The sequence below is a fragment of the Papilio xuthus genome, unplaced genomic scaffold (genome assembly GCF_000836235.2).
Source record: "Papilio xuthus unplaced genomic scaffold, Pxut_1.1 DF826115.1, whole genome shotgun sequence".
NCBI lineage: Eukaryota > Metazoa > Arthropoda > Insecta > Lepidoptera > Papilionidae > Papilio > Papilio xuthus.
This window is the reverse complement of record NW_013532534.1, coordinates 764377-783833: the sequence shown is the minus strand read 5'-3', so window position 1 is coordinate 783833 and position 19457 is coordinate 764377. Positions and strand designations below refer to the sequence as shown.

General features: G+C 32.9%; 3 protein-coding genes across 3 annotated transcripts in view; 2 read left to right on the top strand and 1 right to left on the bottom strand.

Moving 5' to 3' along the window:
* The first annotated feature begins 347 nt into the window (after positions 1 to 347).
* LOC106123337 (succinate dehydrogenase assembly factor 2-A, mitochondrial-like) lies at positions 348 to 2130 on the top strand. Its single transcript, NM_001312079.1, is given in 3 exon segments — positions 348 to 460; positions 532 to 665; positions 1692 to 2130. Coding segments are annotated over 3 exon segments (423 nt in total). The 5' UTR covers positions 348 to 442; the 3' UTR covers positions 1963 to 2130.
* Positions 2131 to 2672: 542 nt separating this feature from the next.
* On the top strand, positions 2673 to 13527 carry Bcat (Branched chain amino acid transaminase). The gene is given in 8 exon segments (NM_001312493.1): positions 2673 to 2845; positions 4159 to 4347; positions 4955 to 5164; positions 5355 to 5585; positions 7993 to 8176; positions 8315 to 8437; positions 10859 to 11013; positions 12322 to 13527. Coding segments are annotated over 8 exon segments (1302 nt in total). The 5' UTR covers positions 2673 to 2824; the 3' UTR covers positions 12511 to 13527.
* A 246-nt stretch (positions 13528 to 13773) lies between these two features.
* nompB (intraflagellar transport protein 88-like protein nompB) overlaps positions 13774 to 19457 on the bottom strand; it is a 10147-nt gene continuing 4463 nt past the window's right edge. The window contains exons 13-20 of the mRNA XM_013319568.1: positions 19373 to 19454; positions 18686 to 18788; positions 17450 to 17563; positions 17071 to 17179; positions 16729 to 16836; positions 16399 to 16476; positions 14800 to 14881; positions 13774 to 13983 (exon numbers count right to left, since the gene is read on the bottom strand). Coding sequence (XP_013175022.1) covers positions 13869 to 13983; positions 14800 to 14881; positions 16399 to 16476; positions 16729 to 16836; positions 17071 to 17179; positions 17450 to 17563; positions 18686 to 18788; positions 19373 to 19454 — 791 coding nt within the window. The 3' untranslated portion in view covers positions 13774 to 13868. The remainder of the gene's footprint in view (positions 13984 to 14799; positions 14882 to 16398; positions 16477 to 16728; positions 16837 to 17070; positions 17180 to 17449; positions 17564 to 18685; positions 18789 to 19372; positions 19455 to 19457) is intronic.

Here is a 19457-nt window from a genome sequence, read left to right as displayed (position 1 = left end):
ACTTTTCTTCAAGATTTTGGAGTTTGAAGTTTTGTTGACATTCTTCGTTGCCATGGAAACTGAAAACCGGTATACTCAGAGACAAGAGAAACAACTTGTTTGTCGTCTGATTTCATTTTAAGACAAATAAATACTTCTTTTTTAAGTTTTCGCTGTAAGGCAAATCTTGTCATCTAGATGACTTTCTGGGGGCTATTATAGGGGCTTCACTTTTTAAATCAAATTTTAGAGGATTTTTCAAAACCTAGTATCATAGGCCATAAACTATAAAAAAAACATTGTCCGAAAACTGACATATTGAGTTTTGACAGATAGCAACATGATGTCAATGTCAGTTGTCTGTTTTACAAAAATATCCTAAGTAAAAAAAATTGGAATTTATTGATTTTAAAACGACTATTACTTACTATTTAAAAAAAATCATTTAATAAAACGCTTAAAAATGTTACGACTTCGATCTGTAAGTGTCAATCTTTGCTTACAAAAAAAACAATAGATATTTTAATACTTTAAACACCTTTACTTTTTTAGACCTTTAGAATGCTGCAGCAAGTTAATCACGTAGCTAAATTTAGTGACACTACCAAGAGTGTGGATACAACGTATATGGAAATTCCAGTATACAACGTAGATAAACCGCAACCACTTGAAAGTCGTAAAGCTAGGTAAGATGTCAAGAGGACTGTATGTGGAAACAATCCTAAATTCCCAACCTTGCATTGTCACTTCATGTATTAGTTTAATTGTTAGTCCGTAAACACATCAATTTATTACCTTACATGACTTTCGAAACTGACATAAAGTTGACACATTGTATAAGCAAAGTAGTAAATGAATACCTGGCTTGTTTGGTCTATATCCCATTTAATGTTACAAGTATTAGTACAATATACTAAGAAAGAGTGTAATTTACGTTAGAAGCTGGCAAGGAACCTTCACATTTCCCATTGTTGTTCAGAATTCGGAAAGGATAAAAAATTCACGTACTAAGTAGCCTATGCCTCCAGATTATGTCTGTTAGGCTGATCCGGAGATACATAATATCATTACTGAGAATTAATAAGAAATATGTTTACCACAAAAAAAAAACTTTTTGAGTTAAGTTAATTTGGTATATTCAAATTAGACCAAGAAACTCAAACTCCTAAAGAACAAACAAACAAACCTAACAAAATAAAGATTTATATTAAACTATGTACTATGTAAAAAGTTTGTTAATGATGTAAGTTTTTATTTGATTGCAGAAAATATGTGCAATGTTAAAATTAATTGAGGAAGTTAGTTAACTTATCAATCTAATGTTTTTCTAATATTTAACATCTTCACTTGTTTTATCATAATTCAAACATTTGTGACAAGGAAGTCATGTACTGTATACCTCATGGTATCAATTATATATTATGTTATCTATGTAGGAAGGTCTAATGTTCTAATTTGAAATGGTTTTTATTTCAATATTAACTATGAGCTTACATTTTCATTATAAATACCATACTGCCTTATGATGATTTACTTATGGTGTTAAGTAGATTTTTTTTTAAATCCTAAATTCTAATCTTTACTGATAATTTTAAATAATATGTTACATTTCATTATATGGGTTTAAGAAAAAACAGAATTCTTTGATATTTGCAGTATAACAAATTTTACTATTAAACAGCTCATAAATATTATTAATCATTATTTCACAGATTGCATTATCAATCTCGTAAAAGAGGAATGTTGGAGAATGATTTACTGCTAAGTACTTTTGCCAAAAAGTACTTGGATAACTTCACAGAGGAGCAGACAATGATGTATGACCGTCTCATCAATTCTCCAAGCAATGATTGGGATTTGTTCTACTGGATAGTTGAAAAACAGCCTACTCCTAAAGAATTTGACAATGAAATAATGGATTTACTAAAGAAACACGCCAAAAATGAAAATAAAGTTGTATTATCTCAACCACCTTTAAATTAAATGACTTAAAAATAAATGATTTGGTGCATTATGCACATTTGACTTTTAGACAGACTATGACTTAGAGAATTACATTTTGAAATAAACCTAGAAATTTATTACAAAGAAATGCTTAATTTAATTAGTATTAGGATTTTGTTGTAAATTTTAATATAATATAAATATAGCAATGTATATCAAATTTGTAGTTTTTCTTTAATTTTTTTCTTTATAAGAGTCACCCACAAGTACTTTTCTAAGCTAAAATCATATGAATTCTGCAAAAACATTTCATAATAGCTGTGAATGAATTGCCACATGCCTGCTTAGTATTGATATTATTGACTTTAAATAATTAGTAATGTAAATTGTCCTGTGCGTAAAAGAGCACCGATTCGCCGGTGTTAATATATTCATTAAAATGTTTGAACACAACCAGACTTTTCACTCGACCCCGGCCCGGCCCGGCGCGGCCAGGATAGGACCACGCAGGCCGCAGTTGGCCTCCGCGTCTCGGACTGTTTGCTTACTTCTACTGCGCACATTGTCCCATAAAATAAATAACCTAGTGCGTAATCTTTATTTTGATAAAGTTTTCGCGTTATCAAATGATGCTTATAATTTGTGTTGATTATGAATGACTACGTCATAGGTCAGCCCACGGTCTTCTTATCGTTTGCTCTTTATATATGTTTGTGCTGAAGATATAGCGAAGTCAGTTAACTCGCAGCGAGCAACGCTCATACTTATTTAAATTGTGAAAGTATATATTACAATAAATTAAACAATATTCGAACTTTTATTCTTATTCGGAATCGAATAATTCGAGAGTGATACATTCAGTGATTATTTTAAAAGTGTTAATAAAGATAGTGTTTTAAAAATGCCAGTTCGCCGCAGTAAGGTAAAAAATCTTAATTTTACATTCCTTTACATCCTTTTTGTATAGCGGTTAAGAATTTTTTTTTATCAATATTGTTTACAAACTCTTTATTTCATCAATATCTATATTATTTGTGGTTTGATTTATTTACATTAAAAGGCTATTGTCTCTTCCGATATTTATAAAAAATAGAAAACTTTATAAAAGCGCACAGTTATTTAAAACATGTGCAAACACAACTCTGCAAGCAAAAGCTTTGAGTCAGATACGAAGGGTTTGAATTTCACAATACTTGTTATTTACCTACCATTTGATAGACAAAAAATGTCAAGACTCGCCCAAACATATTATCAACAAAGACATATCGAGAAAACTAACATATCGAAACACGTAAATAGCGTACAGTTAGTTAAGTTACCGTAGGTTCCTGAGACCAAAATCTCTGTTTAAAAAATATTGTTATCTCTGTTTTGTCAAAGATAATAAGAGGCATGACGATACGCTTTATACAGAGATTTTCGTCTCAGAAACCAATGGTTAGTGTACTAAATGAAAAGCGCGTTAAACAACGATCATACTGTATACCATTATCAGCGGATAACTCGTTTAACCTTTGCCTTCTTATCATATCTTATTTTAAAAAACATTCATTTTATGTTTAAAAAAATGGTAAAAGTTAAAAATCTTCGGAATTTTTTACATATATAACTTTTTTAATTGTATTGATACAGTCGTTTTTTTAAGAATCGTGTATTATTTGTTGTTGTATAAAGTTTATCATATTTGTACGGTTAAGAAGTTAATTAACTTGTTTGCTCCATCTAATTATTGGTATATAGCTGGTAAACGTTGAAGTTTGAAAAAACAATGAGACATAATAATGTACCAAACTCTTACATAAATATAAAGTAAAAAAATAATAATAATGAAAGCCTTTTTAATGTAAAGTGTAAAAAAAGTTCTGGTAGAGCATACGTAGCGTGAGCTACACAATTTTATCGAGTATAAAAATGGCAATAACGGTAACATTCACTGGTCAAGTTGATAAAACAAAATTAAACAAATATAAAATGAAGTCTACTTAGTAACATTTCTGATAAAATCGTGAATCGGAGTAATTATTAAAGTGAAATCAAGCATGAATTTAAATTATTCGTTTAATTTAAACGCCAGCCGCCAGAGTTACGTCAAGTTAAGAAATTCTATAGGAATTCTTAAAATTGAAAATCTTATTACGATTTCGGATAAAGTATTTCGCTGCGGCTGCTAACCGACTGGACACAGAGGCGCAGTTTGTAAAATACACAATCAGAACTTTATGAATATATTGACAGGTATTATTAGTGAAATGGATATTCGAGAACCAGCACAAGCTCCAGACTGTGCGCTGGTGCAGTTCGTCTCTGCGGTACAAGGAGCTGGAAGAGAGCGCGCAGACGCTCGAGCACGTGGCGGCCCCCGTGGCCGCAGCGGCGCCGGACGTTAAGCCACGCCCCTACAGGGCGCCAGAAACTTCCTTCAAGGTAGGCGAGATAAGTTCAATGAGCAAATTTAGATATTTTATGTCGACTTGTTTTCTGCCTCATTTGCAAACATTGCTAAATTTAAACTTACAATTATCGTCTAAGCACTAAAGAGTTAAATAACGAGATATTGCTTTAAAAGCCAAGTCAAAATAATTATTTTTTGTTTTATTAAAACAATTAACTATTTCTTTAAGTAACAAATATATTTCTAACTTATTTTTACGAATAAAACTATGTATATTCACTTTTGAAACATAAACGTCAGAAATGTTTTACTCTTAGTTGTGTAAGTAAAAGCATAAAAAACAAAGTTTATTAAACTAACGTTAATCTAGTAATTTTACATAAAGTACAGGTAGCGTGTGCTACATATGTAAACTAGTTTTTCCGATTATTTTGTGCCTATTCTTAAGTACGATGACATATTTTTTGTTCGTTAATTTAATTACTAATTTATCTAGACTAAAAACCTTGTAAAAATTTGTACTGACTTTATAAATATTTCAATGATCAGTATACATATAATAATATATTATTAAAACATTCTAAGAGGTTGGTAACTCCGAGGTAAAAATGAAAAGATACATAGACTTTATTTTTGCAGCACGATGATTTACAAGTGACTCTGGCGGCGCCGTACCAGCTGCAGCGTAAGCCGGACGCGCCCGATCTGGGCTTTGGGAAATATTTTACAGATCACATGCTTAAAATTCAATACCAAAAACAGTTAGGTGGATGGCAGAAACCTGAAATAACGCCTTTTGAACCATTGAGCATCCACCCAGCCGCGAAAGCGTTGCACTACGCAATACAGGTATGTCTTTGAACAAGTTCTATTTTAACGAAAACTTGTTTCCCCATACCTGTACAGATAAACGATGTATACATCAATTTATTTGTGCAATATGTACGGCTTTTTGTTATTCTCTTTTTTATAGTATTAGGAAAAAGCAATTACATGACTGCGTTTTTTATGATTATATTAATTTTATACTCCTTTTCAGCTATTCGAAGGTTTAAAGGCGTACAGAGGTGTCGATGATAAAATCCGATTGTTCAGGCCGGATTTAAATATGCGACGGATGAACCTCGCGGCGGAGAGGTCCGGCCTACCAATGTTCGACGGCGACGAGCTAATAAAATGTATTAAACGGCTAATTCAAATCGACCAGGAATGGGTTCCACATTCTGAAACATCCACTCTATATATAAGGCCCACATTAATAGGAACAGAGGTGAGTTTTTCGCGTTAATATTAAATTAAAAATATGATAAGAAACTAAAAATTTCTGACAAATTATCCATATAAACTTATCTATTTTACGTCTCAATTGCGTTGCCAAAAGCTCTAAAACTATGTTTTAACTTCTGTAAGAACAGACAACAGAATGACTATTTTGTCGATACAAATTTTAAACCAACAATTTCGTAAAAAAGTTTTAAAAGACCTAAGTGAAAATAACAATATAAGAAAAACAAATTTTGTTTACATTATGCATGAAAACGTGGTTGAAAAATCGAGATTTAAGATTATAATAATGACGTTATATCAAAAAAGGTATTTATCATAAATAATAAGTCGGTAATTTTCGGGTACATTCAATGATATCAGTAAACACCAAAGGAACACCAAAGTATTAACTGATAATAATAAATAAATATAATTATCACACGTTTTGTTGTAAGATTTCTTTCGAGATTAGTTTTATCATTTTGACATGCCCAGCAACGATACAGCGATATGCCACTTTCACATTGTCATGGCGAAACGCGAACTGAAAATACTACAAGATCCTGACCCCGACATACCGACGTCATTTTAGCAAAGATGAGAATTCGGTATAGTAGAATTCCGTTGGAATTAGAAATAATAACAGACCTATTTTAATACTTAACATTTATAAGGCTGTTATTACTATATTTCTATCGTCAGTTTATAATCCCACAAAGATCTAACGGCAGTTTTTTGACATTTACCGTGGGTTTCAGAGGCCAAGATCCTCGTGTAGCACATATTATTATCTATGTTTTATTAAAAAAATTACGATATGTTTTACATTAATTTTGGTCTGAGAAACCAACGGTAAAGGTAGGACAGTCTAAAAGTTTTAAGGGTTATCAGCGAGTAATAGTACCAAATATTCCTTTATTTTTAATTCAAATATTCGCATTTATTTTATTTTAATATATTTTACGAATTACATTGTCAACCAGTGATGTGTGAATATTCAATTGCATTGAATTCGAACCAATAATATAATAGCTATAGCAGTGATAGCATACGAAGTTACAATAGCTTTTACACTCTCCCAATCTCTTTTCCAGTATTAGACTATAAATATATTCGTATTTAGTAATATTTCGTATATAAATCAATATTGTTGACACAAAGCCGTAAGAGATGACACCAAGAAAACAGATAACGTGTTCAAGATCAATCACTTACGTAATGTTTATGTATTACAAATTGCCACATTAAGTAAACATATAGAATAATATTTTCATACTGAATTAAGATTAAGCCAAAGTCACAAGAATACATACGATGAAACACGTGCACGTTTTTAAATAGCCTTTGCCCGCGACTTCATGTTCCACTGAGCTGGTAATAAGTAAAATAAAATTATGTATATTGAAATGTGTGAAAAATATTTAATTCAAATATTTTAAATTTACACACAATGAATGTTTAAAAGTACACATTAAATTTTCCTACCTTAATTAAGACAATACCATTATTTACCAGAACAGCATAATTTACCTGTGAAAATCGTTAATTGAAGTGACGTGCAAGAAATTATAATTTATGGGTACCATTTTTTTTGTAAATCTATTACTTTTATGTTAAACATTTTCCAGAACATCTAGAATCTTAATAAAAATAAAGTTAATCTGAGCAAGGACTGATGCCATTGAATATTTTCCGCAATCTTACGATGCATTTGTCCATTGGTCGGCCTTCTAGTTTTTTCTCCTTTCTCGTTTATACTTCCACAATATATGAAACATTCGTAATAATGTTTTATTTGAAACTTGTAGCTTTGTTTACTACAAGCCTATAAACCTGTTTATGTGACTCCGGTTTGTTTGGAATTGATCGTTAAAAAACAATTGCAAAACATGGATTGTAAAAGGTAATGCGTTATAAAACGTAACATTTGAAATGATGAAAAGTATTGCCACTTTATAAAAAACTAACTTTTAAAAACTATGACAATAAGGTTTAATGAACAATCATGAGCATTTCAAAGTCACCTTATAAACTAAAACTTATAAGATCTTAACCAAGAGCGTTATAATAAATTAGGTACTTGTTAAAGCGAGTTAAATGCAAACTAAAACGTAAATAATACGATGTCACTGACTGACTCGCTCTCATTAATATTATATAATACATTTTAAAGTTTGTTCATAAATTAATCAATCTGTTTTCCATAAGTTTTCAAGTTCGCAAATAACAGAAACAAAACCCAATCAAATAATTTGTATCAATTTTTGGCACGATAGTGACGATTAAAAGAAATGTTGAACAATAAATTATGCACCACTAAAAAGTTGACATTAGAATCAGATTTGCAAATATCCTGACACTAAAGCAATTTAAATGGTAAAACAATACTCGAGTTAGTAATGTATTTGCAGGCAACATTTGGTATTATGGCGCCAGAGTCTGCACTACTGTTCGTGATCTTAAGTCCCGTGAGCGCATACTACAAGGCGAGTGACGATGGCGCAGTGTCCATCTACGCAGACCCCAGTGTGGTACGTGCCTTCCCCGGCGGCGTTGGCAATAGAAAAGTCGGATCAAACTACGGCCCTACGATCGGTAATTATTTCCATAAATGCTAAATTTCTGAAAGCACTTACCTAATACAATAAAATCTGTGCTGCAGTATTTTTAACTCACTAACGTAAGAAGGAAGAATAAGGAATGAGTTAGCTATAATTTGTCGTTCTCCTGTAGACGCGACCGCCCGTGCGGCGCAAATGGGCCACCACCAAGTATTATGGCTGTTCGGACCCAATCACGAGTTGACTGAAGTTGGCGCTATGAACATATTCATGGTCTACATCAACGAACACGGAGGTAAGAACTATTAACAGCTTCATTGCAACTTCATAAAAGTCTACGAATATCATTATATCGCAACATTAATTAAACTATCGCGTAATATGTAGGTTAGGTTGCTAATTGCGAAAAAATGGCAGCCTTTGCTGTTGTAACTTTCAAACGTTATTAAACTCACAAAAAGTCACACTGAATGGTTCGATCCAAATAACTGGTAAACAGAGTAACAATTTGTCTGTATTCTTAATTATTATTACTATATGTTATTCTTAATGCAAGACATATCGCGTAAATTAGAAGATTTAGAACAATTACAGCATCTTTGTGATGATTAAGGTAATGAAAATTTTGAAGCTTTCTTTAATATCTGTCGTCCGCGACTCCGTCTGCGCGGAGTTTAAAATATCTTTATTAGTAGTCTATGTGTTCTTCCAGACTATATCTATATTATAGAAATAATTTAATAATTTAATTATTTAATATAAGTAAGAATGAAAATTAATTTTAAGATAGTATCACTTGTTCTAGTCGTGATAGAAAATAAATACACAATAAGAAACATAAGCAATAAGCTAACTTTGGTATCGTGTCGTCCACGCGCGGACATGTGAGCAGCATTGTAGTGTTATCGCTGCTGACCTACGGCCGGATAATTCTTGTCTCATGTGAAGCAATAACAGCGGTCACTAACATCATCAATTTTCTAGATACTTTTACTACACCCGATTCAAACTGGTTCACTTACTATATCTATCAATATCGTATTTGCTTTGAACTGGTACTTAGAATGAGAAAAAAGATATTTCGTCACCACATCAATTTAAAAGGATAGAAGTAACAAATCCCCGGTTGATTATCTAAACTGATTATTGTTTATCTTAATCTAATTAGTATGTTGGTGGTATAAAATGTTGCGACGTCGAATTTGCAATAGCAGTACATTTTGCTAGAAAAATTTGTAAAACGTTTCTAATAAAGATTGTTGTGACCGATAAAAATCTTTTTTAGCAAGATAATTTGATAAATCAATACTCATCTATTTGTATTATTTTCAACTAAAATTCCATGTAATTTAAAGATATGCTCGACGCAAATATATCGCGCCATCTGACGCAAACAAGAGCGAAGGTTACATTCGTTTGGTATCGAGTTGCGAGCTTTCAAGTTTGCTCCATCGCAAAAAGAGGTGTGTCCGTTCGCGTTATATCAGACGATGCAGAACTCGTTTAATACGTTCACCTGCAGGCTGTGACGCACGCCGACGGCCGACAACACCCACATTATATTGTTATGATGAAACTCGTAAATAATATTTCTTATCAACAAACATTTTCCTTTGTTAGCATAGAAAATATTATGTATAATGCTTACAAGATATGCTGCAGTAAATGTTTAAATATGTAAATTATTATCAGGTCGTTGATAAGTTATTTTTTAAACAAACATCGATTACAGAAAATAGAAGTTGGAAATATTTTTTTTGAGCCAAATAGAATTTTGAAAGCAAAAAAATAATCACGAGTTGAAGTTAATTTCTATGAATAATCACAGCGATTTACGATTAAATCTTATCAAAACGCAAATTATAAAGTAAATTGTTGTTACTTTCGTCGTAATCAAAAATAGCGAGTGGATACAGTATTACATTTAAATATTTTCGCGCACACATATATCTATATACTGGTCTGATCAATTTATAATACGTAACTTAACAGAGCATTTTTTGCAAGTCATTAGACAAGCACTGTGCGAAATAAATTTGGCCCCCAACAAGCTCTTAATTTTATAAACAAGTCAAACTAGTTTTTTCGTATAACATTAGGACGTACAACGAACTGGATTGATAAGCTAAGTAGTTGTCTGTAGAAAAAAGGTGACAAAACAATTAAGTATCAGTCAAATAAATTTTCATCTGATAGAAGAAATAAACACTGTCTGCTTACGTCGCGAGTGGAGCACATTAGTAACATAGGCAGGTCTTGCGTCAGATTGCAAGACCGAATGTCTGAATTAATTAATGAGAATATTTTTTAAGTAGCTCGTAAAATTAACATTTTAAATTTCGCAAAAAAATAAATTGGACTCTATTATATTGACTGCCTTATTCTAAATTCTTGTTTGGTGACTATACTTGTTTATTATATCAGAATGGGGCAAACGACCTAGTGGTTCACTGAATGCTGTGTGACCACTGCCAAAATAATACACGCAATAAACGGAAGAGTAGAGACGTTGATGTACTTTCTGTAAGAAGGAATGTTTGGTACGAGAATGAGATAGAGTTAGGACAGAGAAAGTAGCATTCACCTTCACAAAACGCATTAATGTGTACTTTAAAAGGCCGTGGCATTTAATCGATTGAATCGTTTACTATAACTGCCGTACTGCCTTTTCCCTTTTACAAAGTCCGGTTAAAATAAATCAAGTAATATTTCACAGAGAAACAACTAAGCACGCCTCCGTTAAACGGTCTCATTCTACCTGGTGTGACGCGACAGTCGATCTTGGAATTGGCCAGCGAGTGGGACGACCTCACGGTGAAGGAGGAGGTCATCACCATGGATCGAGTTATTGAGCTCAACCGTTCAGGACGGGTAAGATGATTATTTTATTTCTATTCAATATATAAAATTTTATATGTATCTAATGAAAACTTCATCAATAAACTTTTGTTCATTTTGGTTAATATTTATAGAACTCATTAATATAAAAGATAGATTATAATTCATAACATAACTCATTAATTAGATAGATAATAAAAGATTAATATGTAAATTCAACGTTAAGTAAATGTAAATTTTTACTTAGTAATTTTAAATATATTTTTTTTGGTAAGATTCAAACCAAAAGTTATCAAAATGTATGTCACTAGTTACGAGCCTATTTGTTTCCGATAAGATAATCATCGTCATTATATTCAGTACTTTTTCCGCTTACATTTAATCTAAATACCTAAAGTCGATGATTCTTGTAAATATATTTGTTTAGTTGTATTTCGGCCTTGGACGACAGAAACCGTAAATGTGAATTGATTAGCAAACTTTCTAACGGTAGAATTAACAATATATATGACACACGATAAGATAATTTTATTGTTTTTTTGCGTTCTAATTGTAATGCGTAGTGTAAAATTAGGCGCCACTTTCGGTGTGTTCTATTGCGCAGTTACTTATACTTGACAGAAGTCGGAAAGTTGTTTTTAAACTCATATAGTTTTGATAACCAAGAAAGCGGAAATATATTTAGCACGTGCAAAATCTGAGGGTTTTTATATCTCATTGTGTAGATTATTTTTAAAATTTAATAAATTAATTATAAAACATCGGAGTGAGCATCAAACAAGCAGACGATAAAATACCATCAACTCAATACTATTACAGCGGGAAAACGGCAAAATAAATCACTGATAAACCTAGTAACTATATCAAACTTTTGCATTCTGTAAATCTCACATTAATGAGATGTCAACTTATATTCAATCATAGAGATATATAGTCCTAAAACATTTCATTATATCGCAATAAAAATGCATGATATGCGACCCTCTTACATTTTCTCGTTTAACGCATGTCAAGGTGTACTTGGTGATTGTAAAAAAATAAAAAGTCTGGAATATTATACAGTGGATTTAGCCTTCGACAAAAGCCTTTATGTACTGCATTAAAGTAGATGACAAACGTTATAAATATCTAATAGAAAAATCTAGATAAATATTCATTTTACATATCTTTTGCAAATGCTAAATTAATGTCGGACCTTAAATGAGCACCCAAAAACACGTTCCAACATTTGTAGCATATTTAAAAGCCGTCACTCTTTTCTTTCCAATGATAATATTATATTTTAGGTGTTTAGAAATTCTATGTTACTGTAGCTTATAAGAGTTATCTTTTCCTTTTCAGTTGCTCGAAATGTTCGGTTCTGGGACGGCGGTGGTGATCAGCCCGATCAGTCGCATGGGCTTCATCGACCAGGAGATATATATACCAACGATGAAGCAGACGCGCCCCGTCTTCCAGAGGATTAAGGACACATTACTCGCCATCCAGTACGGCCACATAGACCACCCGTACTCCCACATCGTGTCATAGTGCCATCGCCCAGCGAACTTTAACACATTGACTGCTGTACAGTGATTATTATAAAGTGATATTGGGCCCTCGAAACAATCGTGATGAAGATTCCGCTATTAAAAATAGCGCTTCAGAAAACGGGCCCGTAATTCGTAAGATTTTTTATTACGCGAATGATGACTTTGACGTCTTAAAGGTTATCTGTATTCGTTTAATAAATATAGTTATTTAATAGCGTTTAAGTTAGAACAGGAAAAGTAGACGAGGAGCATTTATGATACTGCCATCGTACGATATCAAACTTCGTTAAGATAAGTGCTAATTAGTTTTATCTTTCGTTAATCGAAATGCGGTTGATTTATAAATATTTATATCACAAAACAAATAGTTTTAAGTAAAGGTATCAGAATGTTGCGGACCTTGTTTGACTCGGTAGCCGTTTATTGGAATAGAATAAATATCTGTCGCCCGGCGTGGAGAATAATAATATCTTTATATAGAAAATCAGTTCAAGGTGTTTGTCTGTTATAGTATAAAGTTTCTTGTAAGATATTCCTGTAGAGCGGAGTGAATAAACATTATCATATCAATGTAATACCGTTACAATAACAAGTGGCAACAGAGCCGCTGTAAACAACATGTCACTTTCCTAGAACTGTCATTAATTAATATTTGTTATAATACACTTTATCTGTCAACATTAAGAACAAAAATGTGCTTGTTATTCCTTGTTCTCTTTCCTCGCTCTGTTGTACGAACAAATGTTTGATCTGTGTGATAGTAAGATAAATTGTTGCGCAATAGGTTTACTGCCTTTGATACAAAAACTTGACAATTTTTGTCATGATTAGAAGACCTTTATTAGTTGTGTTTACATATAGATAAGTGAACGCAAACGCGTCGACAAATTGTCACGTTTTAGTGATCTGAGAAGTAACCTTAAACTTCTATAAGGTATGTTATTAATTTCATTTCTAGTCTAAGAATCTGTATGAGTTGTTAATTATTTATGAAATATATGACTTAACAACATTATTATTGTATTTTATTTCCTGATCGTAACAACTTCAACTTTCACCCATCACGAAATGAATAAATTGCTATTGCTACAACTTATTTGTTGAAACAGTAATCAATTGTAATAAGCGAAATCTATCTTACTAATATTTCCTATAATATAAATACGAATGTTTGGATGGATGGATGTTGTTTTGAAGGTATTTCCAGAACGGTTGAACGGATCCCGCTGAAACTTGGAACGGAGTAGCGGGCGATAGCTAGTAATTTATAAACTTGAATAACAAACTGTGTTGCGTAAATTGTGAAATTATATTAATACAGTAACAAGGGTTATAAACTACAAATAACAAAGAACATTACTCTGGTGGCAGCGGCAGGTCGTCGTCGTACTCTTCCGTCTTCCTCCGGCTCACCGGCCGATTGATAGAACGGCCGATAGCCTGAACATTTTCCTGGTTCTCGTTACCGTATCTGAAAGTTTATTGCGCATTTAACTAGTAAATTCGTATAAAGATAATATATGCATTAGGAAGAATGGACAAATGAATGAAATTCGTTGAATATTCAAGCGATTGACCCGGTGACGTCGCCCGACCTTGCCTGGACTTCTTACGGCGTCAGTCGCGTTCGATGTGAGTTTACTTTTTATTTAGATTAACTTCCCTAAACACAGCTGCTGGTACTGTCATGTTAATAATAGAGTACTCAAAAACTTAATATGTGTCAACAGAAATCTACCACAAATCAATTAGCAATAGAATTCGTAGTAAAGGACGTGTCCCTAAACTTAACATTCAGTTTTAGAAGACTTTTTTATCTGGTATAATATTGACCTTATGACTGTTACGTTTTACGACGTAATAAACAGTTTGTAGCAAACCACCACAGAATAACTACAGCTCGTTATACCCCGTTGTATTTCATACAAATAATGAAAATGAAACATATATGAAAATTGAAATATATTTTATAATATAAAACATTTTCTGTGGTTTTTAATTCTAAAACTTATGGACAATGCGGCGAATGTAACCGTACTGAAAAGTCAGACGGCTATTCACTATCAACATGGCGATGTCACTCTCGTCATAAATATTTTTTTCAGACTATAAGTAATAATCACATCTTGTACCGAATCTATAGAATCAATTGGCTCAGTAGGAAAAAGTCACAAACGTCCAAAAGTATTAAGTAATGCATTCAGAACAGATGCCTTTATCCTAGTTTTTTTTTTAACATTTAAAAACAAGATGCAATATAAGAAATCTACATGAAAACATGTCTTACTGCTGCGTGTGCACCGCCGCGCTGTCACCGCGACCGTCGCTGGACTGTCGAGACATCGTTCTTTTTTCAGCGCGGGACCCACCTTAGCAGAATTTTTTATAAAATTATAGCGATTGCCCACGACTCATAATAGTAGTAAAACATAATTAGCATATGTATGTGTACTTTCAGACTATATTCTATGTGTATGTCAAATTTCATCAAAGTCCGTTTCGCCATTCTGAAGATACCTTCCACAAATCCATCCTTCCTTTCATCCAAACATGCGCATTTATAATTTTTATTAATTACTAGCATTACTCGCATGTGTTGTTTGTTAGTACCAAATATAAAATAATATAAATTATTAATAATTATTAGTTATGTTGAATTTTCTAATCCAAACAAAATGTTGCATTTAGTAACGAAAATAAGTTTTTTTTTAGGTTTTTTAAGGAACAAACTTAACACACAGTGATAAATATAGAAGCATTAATTTTTTCATATTACAAGGTAACAACCGAGTAAGCAGCCCCGTGAATCCTGAAGCGACCCTTGCCCATAGACATCACGCAATCTCAGATGCGTTGTCTATCTTTAATTGACGGAGAAGACGTACAGAACATTAAGCCCAAATATATATTTTAATAGATATGTGCAGTAAACTTTTCCATTAGAAAATAAGTATTGTTTCGAAAATAGATTTCTAATTGACATATCGTGACTAGGAAGAACAATTAATATGTGTTTTTACTCATTGCATAAGCTGCACATAGCATTATTATTTCTCCTGCAATATGTTATCGATTTCAATTGTAATGTAAATTATAAATCGTGAGTACAAGATTGCATTAAAAGGTTTGAGAGATATGTTTATATCATTTACAATTATTTTGTTATAAGAATATATAGTAAATATTGTAAAAACTTTAGCTCATACATCAATTACTGTTTTTCAAATGTAAAATGTACACTGTGTTTATGCATTAATTTGAAAATTTCCTAATTTTTTAACTGTGATAGACGCCAGCAATAACATATTTTGCACAAATGGCTCGCTAAGAACACCATAATCACACAGAAAACAGGTATAAAGTGGAAGCAATCCCGCGTTTCTTCTTATAAGTGAAATAAAACCATTATGGTCTCCTTCTCGACTAGTTTGACTTACGTGTCATAACGGACGTACATTGTATTATCATTAATGTAACATAATTCTGGGTCACAAATCCGCTTTGAACCGGTTATATTTATCTTGGGTCTAGGTGTTAAGAGGTACATATTGATTATTTCTGGTTATTATCATGTGTATCACTGGTTCATAGTGCTAATGGTTTCATTTTTGTGAAACAAATGAATCAAAATTATTATTTTTAAATCCTAATTAAATATTGCCAACATATAACAATTATATACCTATGAATAATACAAACTAACCCTGCTAAAAATAAAATAATGTCATTACGTCACGTAACGGTGACAGTCAACAATACAGTCTACTATCAATATTGACCATAATATTAGACTCAATATAATGTGTCATTTTTTAGTTTCTTAATACAAATATTAAGAGTTTATTCGCAATGTAACTTTTTATCTGAATTCACAAAATAACATTACCCGTGGTTGCAATGGCGAGATCGCTGGGCGAGTGGCTCGCGCCGGACGAGCCGCTGCCCGCTGATGTTGACAGCACAGCTGCACTCAAGACGTATAAAAATCATTATATTTTTACAGATATCCATCAGTTATTTCGCTATTTTGGCGATATCAGGTGGATTTGTTATTCATCTTAGACTATGAAAAAAAATTACAAACTTAACTGGCCTCGGAGACAAAAGTCAAATCACAGGCACAGGGGATGTTCTGTCAATGTAAGTGTGACATGATCCTTGTCAGATTGTTACTGTGAGTCATTCCATAGCCATAGCACGCTCAAAAGGTTCAAACCTCGTTCCTGTTGCTTTAGCCGCGCCTGCGCACGCTGCAGTTCCCTGGTCCACGCGCTGGTCTCCGATAATCCTTGGTCTCCGCACAACTTCACTATTAATTTCAAGCCTAAAAGAAATTTTAAAATATCGCATTTAAACAGCAAATAGTTTACTTGATGTTAAAAGATTATCGCTACTTAGAAAGATGTGTAATGTGTATATTTTGGATATAGGGAAGTATTATATAAAAATAATATTTTATTTTCTTTACAATCTATTAGGTTATCCCATACTCAATTGATTTTTGTTCTGAACATGAATTCTAAATTAAATATTTAGAGTAACTAGTATTTTGACTAACATTGTACATTGTCGGGGAATCGTGCATTTAGCTTCTTATAGAGAGCTAGAGCCTCCTGATATTTTCCACTTGCACGCAAACAGCCGCCCATCAGCAGACCCCATTGTGGCTGCGACATAAACAATATGAATTAAATAATGAACAAACTTATAGTTGACACTCACTGGACTATAACAAAACATTTTGATAAGTTGTTGTCGATGTCAAATATTAAAAATGCATGTACATTAATAGAGCAAACATTCGTAGCTGCAAAATGACAGTTTACCAGGACTTTCACGCTGTTTAAAAAGTAGCGGATAGAATTTACACATTATAGACATATGGGTCCGGTAGGTAATGTAGATGAGAATTAGAAGTAGTCAGGTAAAGAGGTCACATTGTGCGGCTGAAGACGCGCGGCGCGGCGGTAGTACCGCAGCGCCTCGTCAGGGTCCGCGTCGCCCGCCAGCCACTGCAGCGCGGTCACCTCGCTCGGCCACACCGCCTCCGCCTGCAGACACCGTCACACGTGACACAAGTTCGTAATTTACATGGTATACTACCATTAAAATCTTACATTACATACGAAGCATTAATTAGAAAACAAAGTGCAATGAAAATTTTACCAATACTAACAGTATATTTCTAAATGTTAAAAATATCATCACCGGACGACATGACTTTACTTCAATCCTATCTCTGTCGATTAGAAATTACTGCGCCACAAAATCGAATCAATCAGTCTGTTCTATAATTTCCTATACCCGAAAGCGTATGCCTTCTGAAACATCACAACCTGTTTAAATGTACGAACATCCGCGACTTAGGCTTTCATCATGGCAATAACTTGCTTTTCAGCATTTTCATTAATAAAACTTCGAAATACCTCGCATGCGACTTGCTAAATGCTTTACTGAAGCTAAAACTCATAAAGTACTCTACTGTACGTATGTCAGAAGTCATCTTAAGTTTACGTCGCAAGTATGGAATCCCCAACACCACAAACATATTGACAGGCTAGAAAATATTCAAAAACGATTTATTAAGTTCCTTTGCTTTTACCAAAAAAATATTTGACTCCAATGACTCCTATATCGAAAAAGTTCATTTGTTAAAAATTCCATCAGATGCGTATGTACCTAGTGTGTCCTCGGCGAGGAGTTTAAGCCGGACTTTCTTTAAATAATTTCCATAATGTAATTTCGATTTTTCTGTGTTTATGTAAATATTTTCTGGCAGAATGACAAATTAGTTATTTATACCAACGATATAAGCGTAGACTTATAAATGGCTATACATTAACTTATCATATATATCTATTATTGTAACTTATTAGCTGTAAATCTACCATGTTAATAAATAAATAAATAATATTTTTTTATTAAAAGTAATGTTCGAAAATTAATCATTACCATCATTATTACAGTAAGTAGGTACTACAGGTTTTTATATTCCAAACCAATAATTTTTAATGAGGGTGTGGCATAGGTTAGCTTAGACTTTACGGACATAAACTTCAGTCATATTCATAGTTCTCCAGTATCGCCAGTCATTCTTCCATCCTAAGAACATAGTTATACCGTGCCTGTGTAAAGATCAATATAATTGCATAGTAATAGAGCGATCAACTTGCATCTTGGTAGTGATGTTTGGCTGTCTGCGGGTCGCCCAGCTCGGCGTGCAGCTGTGCCAGCGCGCAGGATACGCCCGCGTCCCAACTACCGATCATGCTGTACCTATATGTTTTAATAAATATGAGTACACATGCTAGTGTTAACTCTGTTTTTTCGAAGAAAATGGGAGTGACAATAATATTTATCCAAGTTACTCTTGATGTAAACGAGCTAGATTTTAAAAATGCCAGCATAATGCCACTAATGCAGTAAATGTGTAATTTAAATTATTTGCTTAGCTTAAGAGTAAAGCATTAATAAAAATAAAAATTACACAATGTAACCTTCCTTTTTAAATACGTATTTAGTAGATAAAATCATAATGCATTGCAAAATTATTCAGTGAATTATCATCAGATCAATTTAAAATATGCACGATTTCCAATTTATATTGCAATTCTTAACGTCTTTCTTTTTAGTATTTTTATACCACCAGGTATTGTTAGCTACTAACCTTGTAAAGGCATCAGATAAATGTTTACCTACCTGGACCTCTTACTAAGATTGAAAATAACAAAATAAACAATTGAAATCAAAGAGTTACACAGTTCGTGAATATAATTGTACGCGATGTGTTTAAATGTAATAGCCTCCAGTTTTATTTCGTTTAGAGAATGCAATGATATGACAGTATAGAATAGCACTACCAATGGTCAGCAGCAGAGGGGTCTGCGGCGTTAGCGTGCGCGAGGCGCGCGAGGCCGGCGGCGGCCAGCGAGCGCAGCGTGCCCC